The sequence below is a fragment of the Thunnus thynnus genome, chromosome 10 (genome assembly GCF_963924715.1).
Source record: "Thunnus thynnus chromosome 10, fThuThy2.1, whole genome shotgun sequence".
NCBI classification, from domain to species: Eukaryota; Metazoa; Chordata; class Actinopteri; order Scombriformes; family Scombridae; genus Thunnus; species Thunnus thynnus.
Window position 1 is genome coordinate 28,208,938 of NC_089526.1, and position 20,631 is coordinate 28,229,568.

General features: G+C 41.0%; 1 protein-coding gene across 1 annotated transcript in view; it reads left to right on the plus strand.

Annotated features, from left to right (window-relative positions):
• Positions 1 to 20,631, plus strand: part of zfpm2a (zinc finger protein, FOG family member 2a) — a 118,563-nt gene that overhangs the window by 22,513 nt on the left and 75,419 nt on the right. Inside the window, exons 2-3 of the mRNA XM_067602373.1 lie at positions 9,556 to 9,714; positions 16,927 to 17,028. Of these exons, the coding sequence (XP_067458474.1) occupies positions 9,556 to 9,714; positions 16,927 to 17,028 (261 nt within the window). The remainder of the gene's footprint in view (positions 1 to 9,555; positions 9,715 to 16,926; positions 17,029 to 20,631) is intronic.

Here is a 20,631-nt window from a genome sequence, read left to right on the forward strand (position 1 = left end):
GTCATGATAATCCCCTCATTTGTAATGTCGGGATCAGCAGGTTACGGCTCTCCACTTGCCTGCCATGTCAAGACTTGGGACTGGCGAGGTGGATTGTCATTTCTGAAGCAATATTTTGACAGCGCCTTCACTTTACTCGTATGCTGTGGCTCAAAGGTCAGAGCTGTGCCACTTCCATTTACTGTGTGTGAACACTCAATCCCTGAGGAGTAGTGCTCTCTACATCTCCCCCTGCCTGAGTCTCTCTCTCTCTCACACACACACACACGCATACACACGCACACATGCATATAGTCTTCTTTCTGCCTCTCACCATTTAACTCACTTGTTTTAGGAGATATATGTCAAGGCTAGTCCCACACAGAGCTTTAAAGTGGGTCTAAAGCTCCCAAATTGAAGGGAAATTACAACTTATAAACCTTTATAATAGAGTAAATGGGGAAAGGCATTTCCGTTCAGTTTAGCTCACTGTGATGCCTGATTTCCCTTCTTGCCATCATTCCAATTAGTGTATCGGAAAGACAGCCACCTCTCCGTCAGTCATTGCTGCTCTTGCTTGCCTCATATCACACACACTGCTGGGTTTTTTTTTTTTTTTTTTTAAAACATAGTCTGGTATGATTGTTGCAACTGCACAATGTCTCAATGGTGTAGCTGTCATCCATTTTCCTGTGTGCTTAGTGCCACTCCTCAGACACCGAGTCAGGTTATGTCAACCAAATAAGGCACTTGTCAGTAATACAAAAAGACATTGTTGCTGGTCCATTGTTACCTGCTCTGCCTGCTATCATATAGAAAGTGATGGAGTGACGGTGTTTTGGAGCACGGTGCAGCTCCAGAGCCCCAAGGGTATTATGGGTGTAAATCTCCCTCGCACAGTTCTGCTCCAGGCCAGGGAGAGCATCATCATTAGCCGGAGCAGATGGAAGGGCTTCAGCACTGTTTTCCTCTCTCTTCTGTCAGGCTTCTGCTGGAATCTGGTTTGATACAATGCGAGTGGATGGGAGCAACAGCCGAGCCAGACAATGAATGATGAAATCCACATGAAATCAGATGAAAGCTACAGTACACCCATAAGAGAGGAGTCTGATTCATCATTTATTGGTGAAGTGATGATAGTAGATGTTTGGTTAAGTGCTGTGGCTTCGTCTTCTTTTGTTTGGGTTTTTTTGTTTTGTTTTTGATGGCAGGAAAGTATATCATGCAAAGTTTAACTAAAGACATGTTTGAAGGCTGATAATGATATTAGAGCTGAAGTGATTAGTCGCTTAATCAGTTAGTCAGTTGAATAAATAGATAACAGCTATTTTGATTATCGAATAATCTTTTTAAGTCATATCTCGAGCAGAAATGACAAACATTTGCACATTCCAAAACATGAAGTATCTTTGGGTTTTGGGCTGTTGGTGAGACAAAACAAGCAATCTGAAAAGATTGTGTTCCACGTGATGTTTTGTTCTGGGTTCTGAGAACTTGTGACGGACATTTTTAACTATTTTCTGACCGACAATTTGAAAATAATCAGCATATATGGATAATGAAAATAATCATTAGATGTGGCCCTAAATGATACATTTGAAATTATGTTACTTATACCATAACTAAAAGCACATGCTATCTCAAATGTAACTATTTTATGCCACAAATTTTAATATTTTACCCAAATTTTAATATTCTTAAAATGGTAGTAAATGTGCCATCTCCCCCTTATTCAAGTATGGGAATCTTTAGAAATTAAAAACATGTCTAAAGTGCAAAGAAATATTTTACTTCACTGCAGGTTTTCCAGAGTGTTTTTACACTGGATTGGTGCACATCACCAATATCAAATATTTCATCAAAAGGCAATTCTAACCCAAGCAGCTAATCAGTGCAATCATTTATCAATGAGGAGTATTTATCTCTAACAGCCACTAGCTCCCCATTGATGCAACAGTATTTCACAGTGTGCTAGAGGCCTGCTATCCAGGGAGCAGGGAGTGTGTGTGTGCTGTCTGAAGCACTGGCAGAATCCTAATCTTCTAGCAAGAAGCTTCACATGGGCAGATCAAGAATTAGGAGAGAGGCTGTGGTGGGGGTGGGTGGGGTGGGAGGAGGGTGGGAGGAGGGGGAAAAAGCCCATCTCGGTCTGTGTTTTAAAGGACAGTGCTTTGAATGTCATTTGACAATTTCCTTTTAATTAGAACTAATTTACAGAAAGATGCCCACCAGCTAATCTTTACAGGATAATTAACTTCTATTTTCTTTACTTTTAATTAAAAAGTGGAAAAGATTTAGCTGATCCATAAAGAATTGTTCTTTTGAAATGTTCATCAGACTTCACACTTCTTTTGGCATTGGTAATATTTAGATCATATCTTCAGCTCACAGTCTCCACTGAGTTATTGCAATGATTTTCTCCCCCTTATCCGAGGTATTAAGAAGTGGAACTATCAATAGTAGAAATAGGAACCAGAGGCAAATTAGAATTGAATTAATGAAGAATTTATTGCAAAAGGAACCCCCCATCCTCCGTAATACTGGAATGAAATTGACATCTTAGATATATCCATTTCATAGAAATTCCTTGATGGGGAAATATTGTTTTATCTACATTATTTGATACAGTAATCATTTTTCTTTTTTTCTGAAAGCTTCCCATTAAATTCTTTGAAATGATGCTCCACTAAAAGCTAATTGTTGCAGAGGCAGTTTTAACGTTTACAATATTGCTATTTCAACCCCCACAGACTCGCAGGCCACTGAATGTGATGAATATGATGCTTTTTCAGGTTAAACAGCAGCATCTTATTAAACGCTTAAGACAGTGAAGTGCTGAGTGTCTCTACAGGATGAAAACTCCCTCAGCCTCATCAGAGCTGGTGGAGAAAAGTCTTTTCTTGCCACTGTTACCACCTTCCAGCAGACTTTACTTAGTGGAGATAAAGTGAGCCAATATGAGGTGAGCGTGCTGTAGACAGAGCCTCCACTCGTCTGCAGACGAGCCAATGGCTGAAGATGGATGCTCCCACTTAACCATGATAGCTCCCTGGAGGAGCCTCACTCAATGGCTTCATTAAAAGTGAACGTTCTAGTGAAAAGCTCGCTTATAAACCAGTAATTAAGACCACACATATTTTACCTGCTTTGTTTCAGCTGTCACATCTGGTGTACAGGCACATGGTTAACTTTTATTTCCTTATAAGTAACAGAATGACACTAATAAATCACCCAGCCAGAACTGTAGCAACAGGAAGAACTTGAGGATGCTGAAATACAGCATACTGGCCTTTTAAACTGCATTTTAATGTGTTCGTTTCCCCTGCAAAGCAAATGTTACCCTGCAAGAGAGGCATTAGCAAAGACCCTATTACTTGGAGGACAAGCTTTGTGACTTTTATGGACCAAACATGGTACCAGTGTCCACTTGGACGTGTGTGTCTGTGTATGTGTGTCTCTGTAAACTCTAGAGAGACAAGTAGAGGCGGTGGAGTGAAGCAGGACCCAGCTAACTCCACAGAGAAACTGGCTGGCATCTGCTGAAGCCCTCGGGCACGCTCAGAGGTGCCTCCAGCATTTTAATGGCATAGTCAAATGCCAGCATGTTTTCATGCCATTCCAATTCAAATTCATTGGATAAAGAAGTAAGAGCGTGTTATTCCCCTTCAACAGTCCAGACAGAAACACTGGGCGCAACAACACAGAACTTAGCAACTCTGCAAACATGCTGGGATCCAACGTTGTGTCTGATTGGAATAAGATACTCGACAGAATAATGTTAACAGTGTTTGAGAAAATGCAAAAAATAAATATGTGACTTAGAGAATAACATTATTCTGCGCCTGGGTAACACTTTCACAAGCTGTCATGAAGAATGGCCAAACATAGTGATAGTGACAGCGATACTTTTTCCCAGCCGATGGGTGTGTCTCAGTCTTGCTGCATGAAGCATAAATGTACAGTAATGTAAACTTAGTGGGCCATCTAAATGCATGATGTCATCAGATTGCATTTGGATGTCTTGTCATCTCCAGCGCTGCAGCCTCACATGAGGGTGGCTACGTTCCTGTACGTGTTCGTACGCGCGCGCGTTTTACAAGGATGTGAATACATTTATTCATCCCCCGGTGAACCCGCCCTCCCTCTCTCTCACCGCAATTTCCAGACGAGCGCTTGTGCTGAGTTTTCAAGCAGTTTGTTGACTGTTGATTGTAAGTGCCCGAATTTAGGAAGGCAGCCATTTCTAATCATGAGAATTACATTGCTTAGCAACCGGAAAATCAAGTTAAACAATACCATTGCTTATTCTTGGTCACAGACTGCAGCTCTGAGAACGCATCAGTCTCCACTGAAGCTGTTCCATGCTCCTCCCAGCACACACACACACACATTTACACACACATACACACACAAGCATAGCCATTCATAGACAATATACAAATGGTAATTTACTTCTGACTTGTGTTACAGCATTAGCTCCACATTTAGTTTGATCACAGAGTGTACAACTTGGAAAAAAAGGCTCTTTTTTTGTAAGATTTACACAGTATGAAAAAAGATGTTTGAAATGAAAAATTCCTTTGAGGGTTCCTGTAGCATATTAAGCTATTAAGAGTTGCATAAATGGTATCTATTTCATTACAGTGATCAAGGATTAAATTAGAGGCTTGAGCCCTGTAACATATACATTAAGTCTCCTCCAAGGCTAAGGGAGCCCTCTGCTTCCCAAAGGTCATTAGAGCTGAGGAGAGAATATGGCCCCCAGTCTCTTCTTGCCTCTCTCCACTTTCACCTCCTTCTCTTTCTCTTCTCTCTCACACTTCCCGACCCATCATGCAAGATGAGACAAAATTGTTTTTTTTTTTTCTATTTTCACAGTTTGCTGTGTTTATCCTTTTCTTTTCTCCAGTTGTGGGGGTAAACATATGAATGTGTATCTAAGCCTACCTGGCTCACAGTGTACTTGCAACTTGAGACAAAGTCTATATTTCTGCATTTCCTCCCCCGCATAAGTTTGGAGAGTTCTGCAGAGTATGTGTCTGTTAACCTGGAAGTGAGGAAGGCCCAGTATCAGTGTTGGCACAAAGGGCCAGTCACAGGGAGCGGAGTTGGCAGGGGTTGAGCTGTGTGGCCCTGTTGGATTTTAGGGCTGCATTATGCATTCATGTTTAGTCTCAGGTGCTACGTTTTATCCCCAGGCCAGCTTGGACACATTTTCAATGGACCTTTTGGATGAAAAACTGTATAGGTGGGAGCAAAAATGATTTTCATGCTTATAGAGATCTGCCGCTTTGTTCTGTCAGATTCAATTACCTCACCTCTAATTAGGGAGCTATAGAGGAGGCTGGGTTTGTGATCCACACATCACACTGTGGAGCCTGCTGATAATGTGAGGTATCGCTATCACAGCCCGGCCACAAGCTCCCCACATTGCGGACGGCTGAAAAAGCATGCCATGAAATTAGCAGTCACTCATACAGTTTCGAGGCACACATACACACATATATTTGTTTAGTGCTCTTTTTTTTTCAGTGTGAGTTTTCAGAGGCAAGGTTGGCACATCTGTGAGTTTTTTACATTTTCTGTTTTAGTCCACTGAGGCATGGACTCATGTACCGAGTGTTTTCCTGAAAGATATGCTCCTTCCACCACCTCTGTCCGTACTCTTCTCTTCCCTGCTCCCCTTCCTCTGTGACTCATTAATCCTCTGTCCATCATATGGTCTCAGAGTATCACCCCATTTTATAGACTCAGTGGGGGCATTACCATATCCCTCTCCGGAGCTCCACTCCGCATGGCCGATCCCTATCAGACAGAGGCCATGCCATGAACAAAAGAGCCACTGTGATCAAGCCTGCATTCAGCTACCAATGTCTCTATTAGCATTGGCTGCTCCTGCCTGCTGCTCCTGCTGCATGACTGTTTGAACAGGGCTGAGATTTCTTTCTCTAGTCGGCAGAGGAAGAGCCTGATGAATGTGGATGATACAGTTCAGGGCGGAGAGTGTGGATGACAGGATTGTGATGTGGGCAGGGATACCTGGACACTAACCCTGATTGAGGGGAAGTTCAGACAGGGTGCAGTTTCCTAAAACATCCTAGTTAAATTCTGCAAATATGAATCCTTGTGCTGGCAAACCCATCCTCTGTAAAGAAAGTGTAGTTGATGAATTTACACTTGAAAGTCTTATCGGTTTAGCTGTCAGCTGTAAGGGTAAAGATACTTACTTCTGGGCTGGGACTAATGATTGTTCTCTTTATTTATCTAATGATTATTTTCATGATTCATTGATTAATTGTTTAGTTGAATGGTTCCCAACCTTTTTTGGCTTGTGACCCCTTTAAATGAAGCAAAATCTACTTGTGACCCCTCATCACAGATTATAGCCTCAGTGAAGAATATGAATAATTTCATCAGAGTGATCCTCCAATCTGGAGGACTTTAAGAGGTCTGTGTCCAGGATTTCATGAGAAAAAAAAGCAAAAATATTTTTTTAAAAAGTCTGATTTTTTAAAAATTAAATTAAGAAATTAAGGAAATTAAGGAATATTTTTATTTAGTATTTATTATCATTTATCTTTTTACCTTTACAAGTCCTGAGGAATGTGCTTGTTTTGTCCAACCAAATATCCAATACCTAAAGGCATATCATTTACAAGGACATAAAACAGAGAAAAGCAGCAAATCAGGCGTTTACAGTAAAAGACTGGAATCATTGAATCAATGATAGGCAGGAGAAATGATGGTCTATCGATTTTCTGGCAGATCAGTTCAGCACTAAATTATTCTGTTCTTGTGTGGTTTTGAAAATGTAACAAATCTAACTGCACACTGATTGGTTCAGAAGTGGGGGTTTACAAAATGTAGTTAATGGGTGTTGTGAAAGCGATTTCAAAATTCTAAAAAGTTGCCATGTGATGGTGGTTTGGTTTTCTTTTGTAAACAGTATGATAGTTTAAGACAACCACATGGAGCAGAACAGTCTTCCCAGATAACATTGCGAAAACAAGACAGATAAAATAATTGGAAACCATGAAAGACATCACATAGATTTCCCAAAAAGTACCATACAATATTTCTGCTGCGTGATTACTTCCAAGATCACCTCCTGACTTAAATTCCCTGCTTTTTGCAGATTTTTGCATCTGTTGTAATGAGCGCTCCCTTCCAAAGCAGATTGTGTTGTTTTCTATGGCGAAGTGAAATGCAGACGCTCTCTCTGCGGTGTCATTGGCCATCTGAACTCCAGAGGAGGCTTGATAAGAGGGTGAAGCAGCAGACATTCCTCTGGCCCAATTCGCCAGCAGACCCTATAGAAATGCACCAACAAGCGCGGGTCACACAGTGAATGTGACAGGATTTTAAACAGTACACAACTAAATATAGCAGGAACGCCACTATCAGAAAATGAGTTAGGAGTGTGGTGCTAGTCGTTTAGAAAGTCATTATTCTTATCATTGCTGTCTCTGAAATAATTTCAGGTCTCTCCATGCAATGAATACTGTATAATAAACTAAACATGTGAGAATGCGAACAAACTTTGGTAATCTACGCAGTCCCCAAGAAGTAGCCATCAGACCCCCTTTAATGTCTCTGACTGTGTGGAGTATTTCATTTTTTCATATTCAGCAAGGCCTCCAGTATCTCCGTATCAGTTTAAAAATGCTCCATTTAGTTACTGTTAGAGTGGGGAAGTGAGATGCCCTTATTCTGAGTCTATTAAACCTCAATTCTATCTCATCTTATCTACCTAATCTTTGTGTCTTATTGACCATGAAGTTTATCTTTAATCTCTCTTTACCCTTATTATCGCACAACACTGTAGGTCTATTTTCTATGGTGCAATAGTGCTGCTGTATTTGCCGGCAACAGAGGAGGAATCGTTTAGTTGTACACACAGTTCTTATTCAGCTGTGTAATGGAATGTGTACAGAGTGTGTGTATAGAAATGTATTTTCCCGCTTTCTTTCACACTGTCTTCAATTGCCTTGGCAGGAGCTTTTAACGCCAGTCATACAATCTCCCCTTGATACTGCGATATATATCTCTCAGTATCATCTTAAGCGATGGTAGACTCATCGAGTCACTTCATGCCTCGCTTCACTCCTCAGCGAATCAGCAGAAGGCATCAGATAAGATCATAAAACTGTATCCTAATTTAAAAGCAGCACTCTGCCTCTGCAGTGTCTATTAGAGATCTGTGTGCTAATTCTTTTCATGTCCAGGGCTCCTGCAGATGTAGGCCTCTACAAAGGAGTAATTTATAAGACTAATGAAAAGAGCAAGCAGTTTGTGGACATCAGGGGGGTCTTTTATGAGGCTCGGTGCGGGAAGAAAGAGAAACAGGAGAGGCACACCAGCCCCACTTTCTGAACTGAAATTATTGCTTTATTAAAGCTGAGGGGCTCACTCCCGCTACAATAGAACAAACACATTGAAAGGTGTCGAGAGGATATCAGTGTACTCTGTTTGAGCTCCAGGATGATGCACAAGAGGCTGCAACATAGCTCATGTGTGACAGGCAGAAATGGAGACAGCACCCACATCTAGCAGGCAGTGATGACAGCACTTTTGATATGATTATTCACTCTCAGTTTAAACACAGCTCGAGAAAGGAGGCTTTTTTTTTGGTGGAAATGACACAGATTTCTTGCCTGGACTGTATTATTTCAAATACAAACTAACCTTAAACTTGAAGTGTTCCATCACTTCTTTGCTATGGTAATTCATGTGCAGACATTGGAGACATGTTGTGGTGTGAAGGAGAGGTGTGCAAGATGCACATTATCTTAATAACATTCAAATGCCGGGTGAGATGTTTTTCAGAGCTAATACAATTCAGGTAGCAGTACAGTAATTCCATCAACGCCCTTGATTGAAGCAAAATGGTAATATGCAAATACCAAAAGAGATGTACAGCTACAAGCAAAACTCTGAAATCATTTAGATTTAAAGAAATAATATTGCACAGAGGGGGGAAAAATTAATCACACGGAAAAGTGTCTCCTTTAAGATTGCACTGGTGTATTACCCGGAGGCATGGAATGTAAATGGAAAATCAACATTGTACCCTGTGATAAGGCTAACAAATTAATAAAAGTATTTTCTTTCCTCCTCCCATGCTGATGCCTGTATGAAAAGTCTGGAAAGGAACTTTTTTTTTTTCTTTCAGTCTGTGTGAGGTTTTGCTTTGCAGGTAGCGGGATTAACATCAACGCTCACCTTGGCTGCATATCAGCTTGTTTTTCAGAAAACACACAGTCTCATAGGTCCTTTTCAATTGCCATAATGGAAAGACCTTTTTGAAATATGATGGTAAAATAATATTCTTTATTAACATGGCCTAATCTTTGTCTATTTTGAATATCTGAGCATGGAGTGTATAGACAGTACAGCGCTGTGCTGCGTGTTCAATTGCATCTGCATTTGTAGTATTTCAACAAAAGAAACAAGGAGAAGCAGAAGTTTTCTTTTTTTTTTTTTGTCTTGAAAGCCTGAAGGATGTGATGAAACTACTGAACATCTCCCTTGTGTGTTTGTATGTGTGTGTCTGTATGTGTGTGCGTGTTCCCTCAGGTCCTCTGGAGGATGGCCTGGAGGAAGAGGAGGAGGAGTGTGTCTCCGAGGAGAACGAGCTCTTGGCCAAAGACGAGTTCTCAGTGGAAGAGAACTTCTCTACCGAGTTTGAAACTGAGAACATGAGCTGCGAGGACATGGAGTACTTCTGCAACAAAGGTGAGGATCATTTACTTATTTTAAACCGAAACTCCAAACGCCGTTTTCCACAAGCAGTGTACAGTGCTCTCTTTTTAATAGCTAACACGAGACAATATGTTAAGCCAACCCTTGTGCCAAGCATCAAAAATAAGTTAAACTCCTGCCAATGGCGTCTAATAAAATTCCTCAACATGCTCAAATCAAACCTGGCAGAACTTGTATCCGTATCAGAATTTCTCCGGCATCACTGCCGAGAGTTGAAACTATCTATTTTGATATTTGATCCCCGCAATCCACCCAAGAGCAGTGGTTTGATCTGAGAGAGAGATGGCATCGGCAACACTGGCTCTCCCTCTGTGATAGTGCTGTGAAGGTGTGCTACGGTACACCAATGCACTGGAGAGCGTGGCACTTCCCTTTGAGCCGACGCTAAAGCTCTGTGAACACTCAGCAGCACCTGCTACTGCTCGGAGGTCCAGCACTATAAAGCGCCTAGCATCGCCAAATGCGCCCGAGTCCTCTTTGAACTCCAATTCAATTAGATTGCTTCTTTGTGTGTTTGTTTCATTTCGGTCACACCTTGCCATCACAGGAGCTAATTTGTGGTCTGCTCCAGGTTACAGTGTGAAGATGACAGAGTTGTCCCGCCTCCCCCCACCCCACACACCCATCCCCCAACCCCCACCCTCTTCCTACCCCCCGGTCGCGTGGCTTTCGCTACCCCAGGTGTCCCCACTCTTACTGGCGCACGGATGCCATAAATTTGACTTTTTAATGAAGAACCAATGCTTTGAATGTCTGCCTCTTCTTTCTCCTTTCAAAGGGAAAATTGTTTAGAATTATTTCTTCACACTTCTAAACTGATGTGCCTCGTGGGATTACATTATTGAAGAAAAATAAATCTTTCATGTTTCAGGTAGGCTATGCCCCAGTAATCGTATCAATAATGTCTTCCTTTTGTTCTCAGGGAAAATTTGAATGGCACAATTGTTTGGAAATTGCAATTACCAGCAACGCCTCGTTTGCTTTAGCCTTTGTCTCTGTGTCCTTACTCAAACTTCAAAGTAGAATGTATGGTCTTGCAATAGCCCAGTAGCTATGAAATAGATGGTGCAGTACACATTGGTGGTTGCGGCAAGTAAAAAAAAAAAAAAAGTACAACTTCTGAAAATCTTCAAAGAAGCTCGTCAGAGACATTTGATATTCCCATTGTTTTGGATAAAACCATGTGAGGGACTGGGCCTCAAATCTACTTTTCGTTCCCCATGTTTATGAATAAAGTCAACACTAAATAGCAATCCAAAATGTCAAATGCTACTTTTCGGGGACACTGGTAATCTGTTCCTTGTCATACACAAGCCCTAGTAGTCAGATTTTTTGTATTAATTTGCTATCTAAGCTTACAGTAGCTAAGTCTCCTATTGCCTTCTAAGACCCAAATGATGTACTATCCAAATTTCTTTTTTTCCTCATGGCAAGTTGTGCACCATCATCAGGTGTAGCCATTTTCTCCATGATCCCTTCCTCAATTAGATCTGTTTAAAACTAATGTCAGTGTGGCTTAAATTTACCCCACTTATGTGAAACTGCCGTGAATTAAACAGGACGCAATCCTGGCGGCATTAAATGGTTTAAGTGTGTTATTCCTCGACTATAGGAGGAAAAAGAGAGCCCCCTTGATTAACTAAACCCTCTCAAATGTGATGGCGTGCTGTAATTAGCCCTGTGCGGACTTGAACGTGGGTTTTAAAGCAGCCACTCATCCCATGGCCTTTATCTTCTGCTGCTTCCCGGAGAATAAGGTCTCCCGTGTAAGGTTCCTCCACTGAGCAGTGACTCTCTGGTCTTAGCTTAGCCTTGTATCTGTGTAGTCACTCTCTGAAATGGGCTTGTCAGGGGGACCTAAAACCTCCATTAAAAGTTTCAGTCTATAATAGGTATTAAAAAGCTGTAGGAACACAAAGAGGAGTACCAATTTTCATTAACATATGAAGCACTTATTAACTTTGATCAGAGTGCGGTGAAGTAGCAAAGCCGCTTAAAGGCGCAAAGGTCAAGAAGTTGAATGCCACCAAAGACTTAGCCATTTGCCTTACCCTTGCAGAAAAGGGACTCCCCAGATAAGTGCATGGAGCACCTTGACGTCCCATCTTGGTCTGAGGCTTGGAAACCTCTAAATTTGGTGATGGTTCATAACCTTAATAACCATAACCTTCATAACCTATTTAGTTAATGGTGTCATAGCTGTCAATAGGTTTTGGTGCCTCTCACAGAAGTGAGTTGTTGGATGCTGTTGGCATCACATACAGAGGCCTGTTAGCTTTAAACTGGCAACACAAATGACAATAATGAAAACTGTGAGTATAATACATGTTTCAGACAAACAGGAGAAGTTACATATTTCAATATATATTCCTCCAAAAGTGGTTTTTAACCATTTTGGCTTGTGATTCCCTAAACAAAGCATTGTCTGTTTGTGAGCCCTCATCACCGGTTGCACCTGTCAATAGATTGTGATCTCTTCAACAACAACAAAACAAGGATTTTTTTTGTTTCTTATGTGATTCATCTTTAAATGTCTAAGTAGGTAAAAATTATCCAGTAATTCATGAGGAAACAACAAAAATGAGTGGAGCAGAGATTCTGTTAATCATTCTGAAACCCTGCACATTTATGTTGCGTCCCTTGGTAGGCTCCTGACCCCCAGGGTGGGCACCACTGATGTACAGTATATTATCAATAATAGAGCAAACGGTGCAGACTCTTTAGAGAGTACATCAGTTACAGCTCTACCTCTCATCTACTCTGAAATGTATGAAGTGTACCTTGTCAGTGCCACTCCACATAATGGTCCTGAAACAATATACATGGGTGTGAAATGAAGCAGTTTGGTAGAATAGTGGAGCCCCAAAAAGAACGATCACTGTTTTAATATACATGGAGTTAGAGGGGGTCTGCCTACCTATCAAGTGCTCTGTGTGAAAAAAAGGCATGTATCTGAAGAAATAACCTTGGCTTTCCCTTGCGATTAAAACAGAATCTTACCTCAAACAACTTCTTCTGCTCGGTCAATTTCACATTTATGGGGCTCTGCTTGTGAAGAGCCAGGAGACGAACAAGTGACTCCACAGCAAAGATTTATACTCCATTGACACACCTGGCTCCATAATTGTAAGAAAGATACCTTTTTTATATACACCGAGTGGCATCTTTTTTACTGAAATTGTGAAATTTCACCTTGCTGTTCTACCCCCTCTTTTATTGTTGGCTATCTGTGAAGTTCAGCACAGGGTGTTGCCACAAGCTGTTCCCTTTGTGCGTTCCAAGTGTTGTCTGATGACAAATGACTTCCTTAGTTAGCTCTGACAGTAAATTTACATGTCATTTCATGTGTCTCATTTCCTAGAAGTAAAACACCATCTTGTAAAGTGATATTACATGAATTCTTCCAGCTCAAACTATTTGATTCTGATGCCGTTGTGAGTGTTTATGTGTCAGGATACATCAAGCACCACTAAATGTGAACATTTGCACTCTTCTGCACCTTTCTCCTCAAATTACGAAATTATAAAGTAGGCAGACACATTTTATCGCAGTGGAAGTGTAAAGTGAAAGCACATGCAGGACTGCATACCCAGGACTTCACATAGCAAGTAACAAGCCCACCTTGACCCTTCAAATAACCTCTCAGTGAGTAATTTGACTCCGAGCGGTCAGAGACATACAGTAACAAACAGAAATTGGCAGAATTAATTATTCTACTCTTTGTGTAACACAGAAGTAATCAGAATCTTCAGCAACAGAGGAGGAGGATCTCCTTGGCTCTTTCGCCACAGCTGCCAGTGCCCAGAATGGTAAATGTGGAATTTTAATGCACAGTTGATGCTGGAGAATATGGGGAAATGCTAATTTGTGGTGCGATAAGATGAATCGAGTCATCCCTTTAGCCCCATTTGACTCAGTGGAGGAAATTAATCATTAATGTTTGTTAAGTATGACAATCTAACTGGGCCAGATCTACATGCTCAGAGACTGAGGCAGAGTGAGATAAAGACCCAGGCTGCAGACAGGGAGGAAAACTGCCAGATTCTGTAATGATGGGAATTTATTGGCATTTAAAGAGACAGTGGCAAGGCATTTCACTAATAGCCTCCCTCCATTGGAGTGCTCTGCCTGCCACAAATTGCATGCAATTCAAACCTATTTTTCCGATAGCAGAGAAGTCTTACAGCTATGCTTGACTTTGGTGAAAAAGGTTGCTTCCTGGAATTGACTTTATCTGTTACGGCATAATCTGCATCAACAACCAAATATGCAATATAAACTGACTAGCACTACCAATGCTGGGGGGATGGCGTGTATCCCCCCTAATATTACATTCTGAAAATCATTGCAAAGCTCCAATTCTAGCAAGATTGTGATGGGTTTAGAAAAGTGGCAGTGGGTTAAAGTCATCGAGGCTAGAATTCAGTAACATATAGAACTGTGCAATCTTATATGAAGACTTAAAAATACTTATACTCAATTTTGCAGAAATTGCGACCTGTCTCTAGACTCAGTGGTCAGGATTAGAGTGCTCTGAGCTCCTTAAAGTCACGCACGAGAGATTGACATTTTCAAGGGCTTCCTTGGCAGAGACAATGCTAAAAGGGAGAGAAAAAGCCAATATGACTTTGTTGCTACCTTGCTCGAGGAATTGTTTGTGTAAATCGCCTATAAGCTTATTGACCTGAATGTGTGGCACGCTGCGTGTGACTGCGATTTGGCTAGAGAGCTGTCCTTTGATAAAGCAGCGATAGGGCTGATTTTAACAGCTCACTGGCTCCTCTTGCATGCCCGCCAACCCTGCACCCAGCAGGCCGCCTCGCTCCCCGGCCCTCCCCGTCCCTTCTGTTCTGTTCAGCCTTCTCTCACTCAACCTTAAGTATCTCCATTTGATTGCTCAGGGAAAGGAACCTAAGCCAGATGTAAATTATGATCTAGGCGATAATGTTGAGGATGATCATTGACAATCTGTCTCCCTTGATAAGACTGCAGAGGGTTTCAATTCAAATGATGAAACAAGGCAGAGTCTCTATTACTTATAGTAGACCTCCATGAATGAAATGGAGCACCTCAATCAATCCATTTTTATATCAGAAAGGTCAAAATTCCTATGTCATTTAAAACTGTAAAAATGAGTCTCCATATTCTTCTGTATTCCAGGTTTTATCTAACTACTGTAAGCAAAGGAGTGCTGCTACAACACTTCTTCCTCTGCTCTGCTTTTTCCTAGTGACATTTGTGCAGGAAACTTCATCAAAGCCCTGTGACATTGTTCCCTGTGAGGTTGCTTGGGCGATTGTGTTTAAAATGCATTGCAAACTGTGTTAGATAGAAGGCAGAAAATCCTTAATCACTGCTTAATTAAGGAATCATCTTGTAGCTTCATTTCCCGGGCTGTAATTAAACACTTCCAATACGTTTCGTTACAGGGCTTAACATGTTCGCCTGAGATCAAGGTAGTGCCTTTAATGTTATCTCGCCAGCTTTTTTTAAACTCCGCTCCATTGGAAGGAACTGTTGATATACGCCTTTGTTATCCTCGTCATAATACGAGCCTGGTATGCTAAAGAGGTTCTCCAGGCCCAACAAAAAATAGTGGGGGAATTTAGTTGAGTGGGCTCTCTGATAATATACTGGGAGAGGGAAGGAGTGGGGGGAGAAATCGCCAGCCCAAGCAGACACTTGCATAAGCAAAACTGGGTCATAATGACCTCATGTACTGTAAGTAGGACATTTCTGCAGACTTCCCCTCAGTATCACTTTTTTCTTCGTATACATCTCCTCTTTTAGTGCGAGGCAGAAAGCTGACATCCTTTTGGCAATGTTTGCTACCTTCTTTGAAGTGAGCCATGTCAAAAAAAGCTAAACAAGCATGGTGTGTGTGCTTGATCTGGAGATTAACCTTACTGAGGACGGACGGCGCTGGAGTGAAGTAGTGTGTGTCCCGTGGCAGTTGTCACTGGAAGTGTGATAACTAACACTCTTAAATGCTTTTTGGGAGCTGTGGGGGGGAAAATCAGATACAGCTGTAGTAAACAACCATATAGCAATGACATGTATGTATGTTTGTCTTATCATATTTGGTGACAGGTAGGATTTTTTCATTTCGTGCTATATAAGCCACATCTTAAAGATATATTGTCGTTCATATCCTGATATATTCAAATTTAAATCTACACATCCATCCTTTTTTTCCTTGTTGAGTATGGAGTGTAGTAATCCATTGTAGTAATCCAGGCCTGTCCTTGACCGTTCACTATTGGGTTTAAAACATCAAAGGGATGAAAACGATATGGTGACAAAAGTGAGAGAAATGTTCCTCCACAAACTATCAACCACCACTACATGCCGCGAGCAGGTTTGCTGTTACTTGCCCGAGTTTGGAGAGACACTCTGCAACCACTGCGTTAGCCACATTGGATTTATTTAGAGCACCACACTAGGGGCACCTACTAAGCACTGATTTATGTGCCTATGAACTTTGAGTACAAACTGTGCTTACTGTAGGCATGCAAAAATAGTTTTTTTTCCCAATAAGTGCATCTAAGAACGCTCAACAAGCACTCCCGTCAGTGTAACTGCTGTGCACTCAGAGGTGGAGTCTGTTTAACAAGGTCTTTAAGCACTTACATCCTGGAGAGAGATACCCAAATATCCTTTAGCATGGTCTGTGTGAGCCCCGAGACTGTAAATCAGCCCTACATCCTATAACACACATTCTAGCTCGCTCCACAATAGATCAAACGGTAATAAATAGCCACCTCTCTCCCACACATTGCTTTCCTTCCTGTTCCATTGGGCTTCCTCCTGTTCCTGCAAGCTCTCATGGGAACTGCTTTTACATAAAAGTGTGCAGCTGGACTTGGTGAGCTCACTGCAAATGTACATATACAGTACTGTGTATACATGAAAACACAGAGTCACACACAATGACAAGCGTTTACATGCGAGCATGACTGCACATTGTGAGACACACACGCAAGCACTATAGGAAAGAGTTATAAAACTAGGTTGTTTTTGCCAGGATAATATCCAAAGTCCATAAGAATCTGCCCTTTGGAAGAGCAGTGCAGTCCATAATGCTGTGCTTAATTACATTAGGTGTCTGAACATTAATTTGGGATTGAGTGCTGCTCAGTTTGTGTTTTGTGTGCTTTATAGAACTTAATTTTTTCTGCCTTGCAGGAGAGGAAGAGGGCAACCGAGAAGCAGGAGAGTCGGAGGTGGACGGGCAGGCTGAGAAGACCAGGCATGCTGCGGTGGGGCCGGATGAATGGGATGGTCCAAGTAAGCAAAGTCACATATCTTCACATATCTTTCCTAGAGAGCCTCTGAGGGCCATCTGGCAAAGTTATTGTTACTAAACTGCAATGCATGTTTTAATATGTAAACTACTGTTTGAGGGAAGGTACTCTAAAGTAAGAAAGCATCATGTCTAGTATGGCAACTTTAGATGGATAAATGAGACAGAAGTCTGTATTCAATAGGACACGCTTTAACTGTATGTATACCCTTCCATTTAGTTAACAGTACATTACATTATCAACAATTGCTTGATCAAAAAGCAGGTTTATTGTGTCTTTTTTAAAGAGCCCTATAATGCAATGCAGATGTAGCTTTTTTGAAGAGTTTACAATACATTTTTTAATCTTGTTTTGCCCTTTTACTAAAAGTAACTTCATCAAAGTGATGGATAATACATTGAACAAGATAGTTGCAGCAATTACTGCTCAGCAATAGCCCAAACCCACACTGCTGAACACACAAAATATGATTCCTTTTAATGCATAAAATGACCTCAAGAATTTATTGCAGGTACATGCGTTTGTAAAAAAAAAAAAAAAAAGAAAAAGAAAAGAGAGAGAGAGAGAGAGAGAGGGAGAAAAAAGTGGATTTGGGCAAGTTGTGCTTGCTAGCTCGAAGCCCCCCGGGGTGTGTATTTTATACTGACAGTGAATCAGTGTTATCGCACCTATCAGATAATGCATTTATCATTAAATTTCACATTTGCATTTAAATCTGGGGAAGGAAATGAGCATTGCTGGCTAAAGATAAGAGCGCTGGGACGACAGTAATAAACCATCACTGTGATCAGTCAGGAGACAGGGCTGAGGGGGTCAGCTCAGAACTATGGGGGCCATGACAAAAAGAAGGCATCACATGCGGGAAAAGGCCGTTTTGGGCGAGAAAATGCTGAGCTTAAAAATACTGCTTTGAAAAGGAGGGATGGATGTAGCATGACTAGATGTATGACTGACTGTAATTATGCTTCCCCCTCTACTTAGCCATCAGAATGAGAATTAGAGGCTCAGAAACACAGTGCTGGATTGGCAGCGGAGAGACAGAGAGAGAGAGAGAGAGAGAAGGGAGGCTGGAGTTTTATGTGTCTCTTGCATATAGTGAGGATAGTTGAACTGCAGAGGAGGTGATGTGAAACATGATGCCCATTTCATGTTTTACTAAACCACAGCCTGAGTGGTTCTGAGTTATCAAGTGACATTCGGTTTGAAGACTTCAACACAGTGTCCTAATCTCTGCTGTATTACATACTGAAAATGGCACTTAGCACATGGCTGCATCCAACTCAAAGCAACCTGCCTCTATATATGTATTGTATACACTCAGGCTTGATCTTAGCAGCATGGATTATCAAAGGAAAACAAAAAAATTTATAATCAACATTTTACCACCACTGTACAATTATCAACATCTCTATAATATTCCAACCAATTAATGATTGACTTACACTGAGGCGTTTGTGCCCCTCCTCTGTTTTCTCAATGGGCAGCACAGAGTGGGCAGAAATTAATCTTGGCGCATAATAATGCCATTCACTCTCCCATCATGGCTGCCATGAAAGGTCATTTCCCTTTTTAATTTTTACCATTGTGCTGGAAAAGTCAGATGGGCATGTTATAATTTGAATAAAGAGGGGAATCAGACAATCAGATAGGAACATTTGAAATGACATGACTTCCTGTTCACAGCGATTAAAAGCAAATTTATTTAGTTTGAGACTGTCTACCCTTTAATCTCTTTGTAAATGTTCAGATAGTTCAGCATTCAAAAGTTCTTTGTTATTCTTTGGCTTAAGTTTAAGCAGGTGTGATTATGATCACCAACAGATAATTTTTAATCACTGCGCGTGTGCATCTGAATAGGATGTGTAATGGCTGTTGCATAAAAAGAGAGTGAAGCCTTTTAATGAGGTGGGCTAACTCGGTACATGCCCACCTGCTTTGGTGAATCTATTGAAGCACCTCCATACCGTTTCCCTTTTGCTGAGTAACAACAAAAGCCTTTACAATCTACATCCTGTAATTGAACTTTTTTTTTGTCCCTGCATTTCATCTCCACTTTAGTAACTCATGTCAAGTGCTGTCTGCGATTGCCCCCTGTTCTCTGATTGTCTTTCTGTCTGGAGCAGCAGAGAACCATACAGAATGACTCGCTATTAATCTGATAGCTGGCTCTTCTCTGTTGGGTCTCTGATGTGGAACACCCAGCGAGTTCCCTTTCTCTCCCCTCGTCTCTACAAGTATGTCCTTAAGCAAATCTGTGCACTGATCTTCTGTCTCGTGTTCATTTCTCGTCACGGATGTTTCGCAATCAGCCGCTGATTTGGGAGATAGCATGTCATGCTATTCTATTCATTTTCATGGACTAGTGGTGATAAGAATCTGACTCCGTCTCTCTCATTCTCTCCCGCTTGCTCTCCTCTAGGCTAATTGGGAATGGTGTGTGTTAGCTAGCTAACTCCGCTAATGAACTTGTTCTCAGCCTTATCTAAATGCTTGCTCGTGTAAACCACAACCCCCTATGAAAGTCATGAAAATCCAGGGTTCGTTAAGAGCACTGTAATTGTGATCACTGTCATTTCTGCTAAGAAGTGTCTAGCCTGTAAAGTAGGATTTTCTTCAGTGTGCTATTTAGTTATACATACAGTATGTTAATACTTATATACTATTATAAACTAATGGACCACTGGATCAAGATTAGAAGCTGATATTGGCCTTTAACTATAGAAACTGCACATTTGCCAGTTTCTGTTGTCCACCATGGACATGACTAAGTTTGATTGATTACATATTTATTTTATAATTGATCAATACTACACTGGTTGTAAACCTGTTGACCTGAATTTATTGTAATGCAGAATTTACACATACATTTCCTCTGCATGTGATTTATTCGTAGCAGTATTAGTAAGTTTCATAACTATATCACAATGAATACAGAATACAAGGCAACACAACTTTATTGTCATCTGTTGTGAGAAGTTGTTTTTGACCACATCTTTGCAGAGTAAAACATTATTAAAACATTACATCAAGTCTGGCTTTTTGGCTTCAGCTCCTAGTCAACAAATTTTAATCAGAAAGCCTTAGTTACAAACTGAGGGCATGGAGTTTGGACATTGACACTTACCAGTCAAGGAATCACATTCTAAAGATACAATTGAGTTGCATTACGGGAAATGTAGGATGTAGGGTTTTGGGGGCCTACCCTTGATACTAAAATTCAGGATATCTCAGACTTTGCTGCTTTAAAATTGAAATTCTAGTTTTTCTAGTTAGTCTCCCCCAACTTCATGAAAGTGCAATATTAAATTACTAGAATTCCCCTTTAACAGACAAAACATTACAGACAACATGTAAAACAACTGCATTACTGATATTTTGAATTCATTTTTATTTCTGTCTGTAAGTAAAAGAAGACTTATATACACCATGAGTTGCTCTCTAACAGCTCATTAACATTTTCTGAAAACCTTACTTTGTGAGTGTGATCAACCAACAGAGTGACTTACGCTACTATCCGTTTGTAAGTGTCGACCTTTTAAATCCCACATTGGTTAAATTCTACTCTCTAACTTCTAATGCTAGTTGT